The following is an 11,167-nucleotide window of genomic DNA, read 5'->3' on the forward strand; positions in this document are numbered from 1 at the left end:
GATCAGGACTCTATCATACGTAGATTTTTTGCAGCTTAATGTGAAGTTTATTCTTCACTTCTAAGATTCCAGGAACATTTATCTCAGTATTTTTTTGCAAATAATACAATCATAATCAGATTTTTCTTTGTGGAGGAAAGGAAAATGGTCATGATATAGGCTTTTAAGTCAGTATAAAGCTGATAGAAGAATCCACCAGAAAAAAATACCCCTTTCCTTTTGCTTTTTCTGGTTCCAGAAGGATCCAAACCTGTCCTATGTGCCATGTTAGAAAACTCTCTAGTCTTGCAGGAAATTTTCCCATCAAAATGCAAGGGTCTTAACGCCTGTCCCTTGCATACTTCAGTAAAAATTATATTGTGGCATCAGCCTTCCCTGAGCTTAAGGAGGTTCTTGTCCCACCAGTACTTCTCTAAGTGGGCTTCCTAAATGAACTGTTAAGTCCAACTGTCCTAACAACAAAAACTAGTTTCCTTGGGACAGTCAACATTTTTAAATTGTGAAGTGGGTGGCTGTGTTTTGATAGTTCATTCAAGAAAGAAATTGGGAAAGTGAACCTGGGTTTCAAATACAGACAAAGAATTTGCTACTTCTCAGCTGAGTCCAGTGAAACTATTATGACTGAAGCCTATCAAACCCCACTATTGATTCAGAGTAAATGAGTAAAGATATTCTCAAGTATAGGTTTTTATTTACTGTCCTAGAAAAAATTGTTTGGTTGTTGTTTCATCAATAATAATATTACATCAAATTCTACATAGTTTTCCTAAACCAAATTTTACTTGCAAACTTTCAGTTGCTTCATGTCTTGTTAGCAAACGCAGTTTCTCATCATATACCAAATAATTGAATCGTTCCACATGGAAAGCAAACAAGGATTTATAAAAAAAAAAAAAAAAAAAAAAAAAAAAAGGAGAGAGAGAAAAGAAAAATCCATACTCTTGAGGTGATGAGGGTTTCCTCCACCAGAACCTTATCTCTAGCCCAGCTTATCAAAGGTGAGCTGGGACTCTGTCTATCTTGCCTTAAAATCTTATCTCTTTTGTACAGCTATCCAATACAAATCTTACTCCAGAAAGAAGAGCTAGAAAGAAAAATGAGAAGGGGGAAAAATGGGGGCGCGGGGATGGGAGAAGATAAAAGAAATATTAAATAAGGGCAACTCAAACTTGCTAAACTTAGGAGAGACCAACAGCAGAATTTTTTCAGCTAAACTTCGCACAAGTTCTGAATTTTAAATTTGGCATTCACATACTGAGGTGTTGGGTGTGTCAGAAATGAGAGAGGCAGAAAGACCTTCCTGGAAATGATGCATGGGAGAACTCAAACTTCATCTTATGTTTAGATCCACTAGTCCCTCATAGTTACACTATGCAAAATACCTTTATTTAAAAAAAAGAAAAAAGTTTTTAAATAAACTGCAGATTATTTGCTTTCTTTAGGTAACCTTTAAGAATATTGCTAAACTCAGTACAATCTTTGTTGAAAACAAATGCACCACTTTATCTACTACCTGCCTTCAAAAGCAAACTTCATAAAAATACAAGTTACACGAAAAGATTGCAAGCACATCAGCAAATATGAATCCTGTTACTAAGTCTGATTGCTTGCTATCCTTGTTTCACACTCACTTTATGAAAAGGTTGAAAGCGCTTAAATGCTGGAACTGATGAACCTATACATAAATGATTAGGAATGCTCTGCTAACAATTTCCAGTAGAACTCATCACTGAGTTTCCTTATGAGCACATCGCTCTCCACTTTGAATGCTACCTAGACTTGTAAAAACCTTTTATTGAACAATCCATTTATTCTCAAAAATAAATTGTCCAAATCCATTCTGTTAATATTGTCAGAGGTTGAGGTTTTCATTGTGGATTGTACCAGACTCTGCAGTAATTTCTTGTTGCCTTGGCAGAAAGATGCATTTTGACCATTACTATCTGCCAGTGACAATTTTTCCCTTAATTTAGGAATTCCTACTTCTTATGAAGGCCAGCTGGAAGCAGCTAACACATTACAGCAACTTCCTCAGCTGTTGGCCTTGGGAATATGTATTCTCTCCAGAATATATATCTTTGGCAGGGAACAGAAAGAAGGAATCTTGGGTAACGGGTGTTCATGCCAAGTGTAAGGATTGTTATATTTAACACATAGGTTTCTGTCCTTGAAATTATGTCTAAAAGAAGTTCAAAAGTAGGACAAAATTCAAACAGGGTGGGTAGATTTTATTTGAAAGAAAGAAAAAACTCTCAAAAAAAATAGCTGCTAACTATATTTATCCAGGAATTTTTTGTAATCTTTAACAGGAATGTTTTACATGTCTTACTGCTTGAATGGTTTTACAGTACCTTTAGGACTGTCTCCAAAAAGCACAGATTAACAGCCACATAAAAACACTCTGGCTGCATATTAGAACATTTAGTCTAAATCTACGAACACAGTTGTCCTACGGGAATTTTTGCTAATAAGCTACATGGCCTTAAAGTGTAGGTCATCTGAACAGTCAGAAGTAAAATGTAATTAACCACCACAAAAATAAAGTATAGCATGTGCAAGAGTGACATTTGTGAGGTGGAGGGGGTAGGAAGAAGAGCTATAGAAAAGTATTCTTCATTCACTAGTAATAAAAGCTGTGGGATGAAATTAATCTGAGATCTGATGAATTGATGCAAGTTGCTACAGATTGGAGTGGCCACTTTCTGTAAATTTTATATATGTGAGATGTATACATATATATATATATATATATATAAAATCATTGAAAGTACAAGACGTTTTGAAAGATTGCTTTCTGATTGAATTCACTGCTGAATATGTAAAAGTGAAAGCAGTTTTTGTTTCCTGTAAATTGAAAACTTTGTTACATTTTTAAACTTAGAAACCCCAGAAGTGTAGAGAAGCTATGCGACTTTAGCTACATACCAGAAGTGCTACCTAAAATATGCCATCTGCACATCCAGTGAGAGGTATTTGCCTGAGGTTTAATATTTTCAGTGAGAGATATACTCAAATTGAGGCAAACTTAGGAGACAGTTTTGGAAGAGTCTGCTTCAGCTAGAATGTACCCATGCATATGCACTAAAATGAGTATCAATATGAGCATCAGTTTTTGCTTTGAGTTGCATCTAGCTGGTTTGCAGAATTTGAGGTGTCTCCTAGTGAAACTGAACTAAGTCCATACCTTTGCAGAGTGAAAAAGAAAAATATTATGGATGCCTTTTGTCCTCCAACATTCGTTCAGTGACAGCTCACAGTTATACCAGCAGTGGCTGGTGTCTATGCAGCACAAATTCAGATTCAAGACCATTTCATGGAGACAAACAGAAATCTCACTGTTTGTGTAGCTAGCAAATGCACTGCTAAATGCCATACCTGAAGTGTGTTTTCCCTACTTCATACTACTTTGAATGTGAGATAATATAGATATGGTAAAACCATGTTTGTTTGTTCCTAGCTTCCAATCAGTAGAATTCTTAATTCTGAAATCAGACACTGGAGATGATGATGTGTGAACAAGGAAGAGCAAAGCTTGACTATCAGATCTCTGGTTGATTTTAAAACACGAGTGGTTTGAAAAGTCCTCTCTACTTGTAAACTGATCAAACTGGCTTTGAAAGTTTTGGATTGCAAATCAGTGTGGTAGCCCTGCTACTTCAGTTTTCCCCAAGTATCTTAAAAGACTTAATTACACAAGAACTTAATAAAGTTCTCAGTTTTATAAAATAAGAATAAATACAAAATTAAAAATCAGTACATTTCTGTGAAAAGAAAAGAAGCTAAAACATAAGGCAAATTTATTTATTTTCAGCTTTGCCACATAGTTATATTTTCTATATGGACTGAAACAGTTTATTTTATCATCCTTTAGTGTCAGTTTCTCCCTCTAAAACTGCGATGTTGATAAGTAGGTCATGCAATACTAAAATTAATTCTTTGCAAGGTGTATACATCTTTGGATGGAAAACTACATTGTAATGTTTCATAACACTCTTTATCTCACAAAGGCCAGTAGCAGCTCAGTCATTAAACAGATGTTAATACACCAATTGAGATTTTAATGCTAAAATCTTGCCAAATTCTGCATAGAAGCTCAGGGTCTAAACACTGATGAGCTGAGAAAGAGATCTGTCTGCTTGTTGCATGCTGTCCCAGCTGCAGTCACAAGAATCTTTCAGGCCAGAGCTCCTTTGGTTCACGGAAGGTGTGACTGCTGCCAGAGTGCTCTTCACAAAGGCACCTGCATGCATGAATTGTTATGCATCATCAATTAGCAGATAAACCACTGGAACCCATTTTGTCAGCAGAAGTCTAATGTTTTCAGATCCCATTCTCCCCTCCAGTACTCCAGATGGCTGGGTTGCACCTACGCATTTTAGGATAACCAAAGTTTAAGGGCAGGTAAATTGTTTTTAGAAAGGTGTTATGTACCAGATCCACCTGCATCTCCTGTTCTCTTTTTCTGTAGCTGGTAAGATACACATATGATACAAGCTCTCACGAGCCAACTTTGGTTAATAAATGTGCAAGTGTTTTACTGAAGGGGAAAAAATAAAATACAATGTGCAAAATTACTCTAAATTAAGATTTAATATTTAAAAATTATCTTCAATTTACCTTCATCAGATTACCTTGATCTTTCCTTTATTCTCAGGTTTGGGAGTTTTTTGTATTGTTGAGGTGTTGGTTTTGTTGGGGTTTTTTTTTCAAATTTTGCTATTCCATTGTCTCACTTGCTATTCTATTAAAATCTTCCAAAGATAAACCTCTTTGAAATTACGGAGAGAGGTATCCAAGAAGTGGCTTGAATTTTGGCAAGGTTAAGTTCAATGTTCTGGCTGCTGTTGTGATTAAATTTGAGTTTATATATATGTGATTTTACATGTTTACCATGTGCATAATGATCTCCATTATAGGAATTCAGATTAATTTTAGTTGTGTAGGGAAAAGGCAGAGAATTCAGGAGGAGGAATTTTCTTGAGAGGCTTTTTCTCATGCAATTTAAAAGCAGTATACTAAATTCAAAGTTGATGACAGATTTCTACTTTGCAAAGACTTCAGTACTAGCTGGATTTCCTCCTGTAAACAGCATATTTGTTCATATTTTAAGCAGTGGTTGCTATTCAATAGAAACTTATGTATCCATAGTTGAATATCTTTGAATGCCTTGGCTCATGCAGGCTGTATCTGATTAACTTTGCAAGAGATTATAGTTCTTTATTGACTTTATGGAGTTACTTCTGAGATACTTTACTGACAACAGAAGTCCAAAATCAAGTCCACTTGCTGCCTTTATAGAATGCCAGTGTTCTATTTAATGTGGTTATAAATTGAAGTGTGCTTTGGACCTTATGCTGTCCCTTGTGAAAACACCCTTCAAGTGTATATCGTAGAGTCCCATACCTCTTTTGGAGTCTTATGAGTCCAAAACACGAGTCTTACTTCTCTTGATGTACATATTTGGGTACAAGCCCACTATGTCCCATTTGGCATATGTAAATCTTTCCTCCTAGTAACAGCATTTAAAACATCAGTCAAAAGCACATAGGTAACAAAAGTAAAGGGAAAAACCCCCTTTAGTGTTCCATATACTCAAAATTTATTCTTTCTTTGCAGTAGACTATACTTCTCCTTCTTGAGACAGTATGATTGGGAAACTTTTTTTGTTAAAGCACCTTCTTCTTGTCTTGCTGTCCCATTTCATTACTTTTTTTAGCTGTTTCCTGAAGCCTTCCAAGGACATGTAATTGAGACTTTAAAATAATAAAAACAGTTTCAGAATTATGTGGATGTAGTGGCATAAATTTTCAGCCAATGCTTATATCATTCATTGCAATAAGTTAATATTTGAACATGTCCTCTATACCTGAGTCAAAATTATCAGCAGGTAGGAGCAAATTTAAATATATAACTTTCTGAATGAATTTGTACTTAAAGCAATAGAACATATGTCAATGGACACAAAAGTAATTAATGCCCTGTGAAAATTAATTCACAAGAAATCATTGGAAGGGAAAGCATGCATTTTATTGGTTTGTAATAGGTTTTCTATGCATCTGTACTGCACTGCCCAAGTTCTAACTCTAATATATTATTTTACTGTTTTAGAAGTAGAACATTACCATCGTTAACAGTGCTCAGCTCTTCTGTTTTCTCACCTCATTCTCTGTAGCAAGATGATAGGAAGGTTGATTATAGGCCAGGCAGTATGTCTCACATTGTATGTTCTGTTTGTGGGACATGTGAAAATGTGAAGATGTGATGCAAAGACAGGAGGCATCAACTTTGCTCAGTAGAAAGAGCACTTTTGCACTGGCAGGAGTAATGTCTTAATTAAAAATGCTACTCTCTGTCAGCATCTGTGAGCATTTTGGGGTTTTCTATCCCTTGCACCTCTAATAAGAGTAAATTAGGATACAGATACAGGAGAACAGCCCCTGCTCCCTTCAGGCACATTGCTGCGTTTCAGTTTCATTGCAGGCCTTACAAAATGGACCTTTACAGCAACAGGATGCTGGAATCAGTCCTTCAATAAATACTGCCAACGTATCTGTGCTTTAAAAAATTTATTTTCATTTAGCTAACAGAATGGAAGGCATAAATCTTGGAATGCTGACAACAAAGGAGCAGCCACGGGCTTCACCTGGGCTGGCATTTCACCTTCAGGTTTACAGGTAAAAATATCTTTCCAGTGAATGTGTGTCTTCTGTGTGTTCCAGTGCTCTGTCACCTGTGGCAAAGGGATGCAGTCCCGAGTCATCCAGTGCATGCACAAGATCACAGGAAGGCATGGAAACGAATGCTTTTCCTCAGAAAAGCCTGCAGCCTACAGACCCTGTCATCTCCACCCCTGCAATGAGAAAATTAATGTTAACACGATAACATCACCCAGGTTAGGTAAGCAGTCAAAATGACACATTCCTGCTGGAAATCTCTGTTTAGTTCTTTCTCTCCATAGGGTAATGACAATCCCAATTTAAAAACAGAGGGTATTTTTAGTGTGCACATCAAAAACTGTACCTCAGAATGCTGAAGGGTTTTGTTATCCAAGAATGGACCCTATTATGGGACTATACAATATTATGGACACAAAACATCCTAAATGAAAATCCGTTAATATTGGAGACCTTATAAACATGCTATATATGTTTATATATATTTGTCTACTCAATTTTATCAAACATTTCTAAAGTAAGAAAATACCTTGTTTTCTCTTTAAAAGCTCTGCAAACTATGTTCTCAGGGTATTTGTGAGGTCAAGGAGGTCCTTATTTGTTCCTCAAATACAGATAGCTCTTTCCACTTTCTTCAGTTGAAATGTCTATGATCTATGCATTAGGACATGTGAAGGAAAATTGCTAACATGAAGAGATCTGCTCTTCCTGGAGGAGCTCGGGTCTCTGTTGGTCTTAAAGAGATTATGTTACTGCATAACTACAGAACTGTTAATTCTGTTACTTGTTACAACCTAGTGGGTTGTTGATGATGGTTTACCGTTAGCTCCCCAAACTGTTCATCTGTTTCTTGAGCATGACTGAGGAGTATTCAAAGACTTGTTGTAAGACAGGATACCCTTTCCAGCTAATTTTCCAGAGCCCTTGTTGAGATAAACCCTCCTGTCAAAGAGATTACTCCTGCATGGAAAGCAACTCTGACATTTCAGGCTGTAACGTAATCCTTCCTTTAAGTCACTGAAGGGTATTTCTTTTTGAAGTTTTTAACCCTTAAACATTTCCGTGTAGTAGTCATTGTTTCAGTTTTCTGGATAAGGTGGCAGCTGTTGCTTATGGCCCTCTCCTTTGCTATTTCACTGTTGTACGGTTGCCCTTCATACTTAGTATTTGTTCAACTGACCTTTCAGAAGCAAGAGGCCATCGCTCCATCACTGATTCTCTCCCTCTGGTGAGGTATAAGCAGCTTTGTGTCATAAAGTGAATCACAGTTTCACAGAAAAAAATAGTGTCAGTTTCATTAAAATTTGGCTTAATGTGAAGTGCACAAGATTGGGCTATGCTGTTCTCATAGGATGGATTATGTAGCACTGATATTAGTAATCTACAGGCAACCCGATCCAGCAGGAGTCAGGATCCAATCTGGTGGAAACATTAACATCTCCAAAATACATAATGCAATGCTGCCCTTGAATGTTTTGATTATTTTAGCCTCCAGTTCCATTCCTATTATGCAGTATAGATCCTCTGTATTCAGGGGTAGGGCTAGTGGAAGCTGATGTGGACTGCATCATCTCTACTCTTACAAATATGTTCTCAGTTTGTCTTTCTCTTCTGTTAAAAACCGAGAGTAACTCAACTCTTCCACGAGATTGACTTTTTTTTCAGTTCAGTGTTCATGATGATTTTTGGATGATGTCTGTTTCTTGTGCCCTGTTTTTCACTGTTTTCCCATGTTAATTCCACGTATGTGCTACAGCTTAAATAGCTGAATGTGCAAAGATCCAAATTTGGTACCAGGGTCCTTCTATAATAAAAAATGTGAGAAGCTTTTGTAAGCAAAACAGGTGGGTGGATTAATAGACAGCTTCACAAGGAAAAAGACAACACACATGAAAATACACCTGTTTTGTACAACAGGCATACAACAGAGGTCAGGCTTCTGCATCAGACTGTTTATAACTGCTAGAGAGAATGAAAATAGTTACCACAAGTTTGGGAGAAGATTAAAACAAACAGTGCCTTTTTAGGCTAGTATGATGTCCTTGTCATTTTAGAAGGTTTCTGAGGAAGAATTTGGTAGTGAGGGATTCCAACAGTTAGAAAGGAACAACCTGCTAATAGAGCAACCTGAATAAAGCGGTGAAGGTAAGACATGAAAGATGTGAAGGTAGAGATTAATAGCCTGACTTTGTCATGGAGGAGGGAAGACCTATTAGAGTGATTAAAAAGAGGGTGATGCAGTCAGACCAATTTATTGGAAGACAATTAAAAAAAAAACAAATGTACTTGAAGAGGAGAGAAAAAGATAAGGAAGCTAAGAAATGCACAGTGTTTGTGCATTTGAGAAGCCCCAAATGTGATAATTAGGCCTAGACAAGTATATTTGCCAATATACCCACTGATATTGATTCCATACTGTTTCTTTTTTCTAGATAAAATGGATTTGCATTCTGAATTGTACCATGGGACTTGCTGTCTCCAGGCCTTATCAGAGCGCCTCATAGAGTTGCATCAGTAGTGTTTGAGTTAGCAAGATAATATATTTCAGTTCCTTTGAGCAAAGAAGTCAGGCAAAACCAAAGGTCTCGTAGATTATTTCACTTACAAAGAAAGATGATGTAAGACATCATGTAGTTCTGTTCGGCTTCCATTTGTTGACAATATGACACAGCCTGGTTTTCTTGAGCAAAAGCTGATCAGAAAACCAGCAGTAGTCCCCATGCTTTAATGCCTACATTTCCCTACCTGCCTCTAATTAAGAAAAGTGCCTTTATAAAGGTATTGAGAACGCCATTCTGGGATTACTCAAGCTGAGGCTTCATGTTTTTCCAGTAGCAATTTGTGTCTCAGACTGAGGGCAGTTCCAGTGGAGCTTTGTGCGGCTTTGCTGAAGCTGGCTCCACATCACCCGTGTAGCCCTGCCCCAGCCCCAGCCTGCCTTTGCACAGGGCAGAAAGATGGGCTTCACTCTCTTATGAGAAGGCAGCTGCATGACATTAAACCAATTAGTTTCAATGCAACTTAATCCAATTCATAAATTAAGCTGGCCTTAAAAAAATTTAATGTTGAAAATATTAACAGCAGGAGGAATATTTTTTAATTTCTTTTGTTGAATATCTACATCTATTCTCCTTTCCCTTCCCTAGACACACCTCTGTTGTCCATGTCAGCTTTGCTGCTTGATTCTTCACTAATAAAGGTAACAGTAATATATATTTGATTCTGTTGTTTCACAGCTGCTTTAACATTCAAGTGCCTGGGAGACCAGTGGCCGGTGTACTGCAGGGTGATAAGAGAGAAGAACCTCTGTCAAGACATGAGGTGGTATCAGCGATGCTGTGAGACATGCAGGGACTTTTATGCGCAAAAAATGCAACAAAAGAGTTGACCTCTGTCAGGCTGGATGACACTCAGCTCTTTGCAATCTTATTATTTATAAACACACACACACATACACACATACACACACACACACATGCTTCTTCAGACCAAATATTATCAGATTACATATAATTTAATCAAATTAATTTATTTTTGCCTGCCAGACATCCTTAATTGTTTTGGTTAGACAGCCAACTTGTTTTATTCTCTGACATTTTCATAATTAATTTTTATATGAACAATTTTGGATACATTTATCAGATTTTTTCAAAAATAGTAACTACTATTTTAAATGTTTATTTTCAGTAGGGTCATCTCTGTTGCCAAAACAAAATAGCCATGTTATCTTGAATTTATTTTAATTTAGCTGAATAGTTTTGTTGTATATGGAAATAAAGCCCTTTTTAATTTTATTATATTTTTGGCATTCAGAGTCAGAATGATCTTGTGTATTTTGCAACACATGTTAAGGTGAGTAAGCTAACATTATTGAACAGGTTATTACAGAATGTATTGTGAAATCAGTTCATTTTATTTAGAAACATACTGAAGGGGATAATCTACTGTAATTTATATTATAAACAAGAAAATTAAAATAGCTAAGTAGGGATTTTGATCATTCTCATGGACACATACTTGAACACAAGTATTGAATCAATGAAACACTGTAGAGATTTACACTGAATCACTGTTGCACTGTTTGAAGTAGTGTAGAGAAATGCAGTCCTAGAACTTGTACCATCTTATGAATTCACGTCTGTACTATTTTAACATGTCACTTGATTTTAAACGTTTTAAAACAAAAAACCCATGCCCCTCTATACCTTTGTGTGTCCTTTTGCAGATTTACAGATGGAAGAGTTCTTCCTCCTGCCACTTGTATGAATTAATCTGTTTAATCTGTTAAACATTTTCAGTTCTCTGTTGATGATTTAGAAAATAGCTTTGTAATGCTACTTTAGTTTTATCTTTGTTTTATGAAAAAGTCTTTATAAAAAGTGAAATGTTTTACAGTTTTGTGAAACGTTATGGAACAGCTAAAATTTTCCTTATGAGAAAATATTGTACATGATTCACATGATTTTTACATTTTCAATAAAAAGTAAAGCTTC

The 11,167-nt window shown here is 36.3% G+C and overlaps 1 protein-coding gene across 1 annotated transcript in view; it reads left to right on the forward strand.

Moving 5' to 3' along the window:
• The window catches only part of ADAMTS19 (ADAM metallopeptidase with thrombospondin type 1 motif 19), a 150,724-nt gene extending 139,557 nt beyond the window's left edge, over positions 1-11,167 (forward strand). The window contains 2 exon segments of the mRNA XM_055791485.1: positions 6,720-6,897; positions 9,911-11,167. Coding sequence (XP_055647460.1) covers positions 6,720-6,897; positions 9,911-10,062 — 330 coding nt within the window. The 3' untranslated portion in view covers positions 10,063-11,167.

This window comes from Falco peregrinus, chromosome Z (genome assembly GCF_023634155.1).
Source record: "Falco peregrinus isolate bFalPer1 chromosome Z, bFalPer1.pri, whole genome shotgun sequence".
NCBI classification, from domain to species: domain Eukaryota; kingdom Metazoa; phylum Chordata; class Aves; order Falconiformes; family Falconidae; genus Falco; species Falco peregrinus.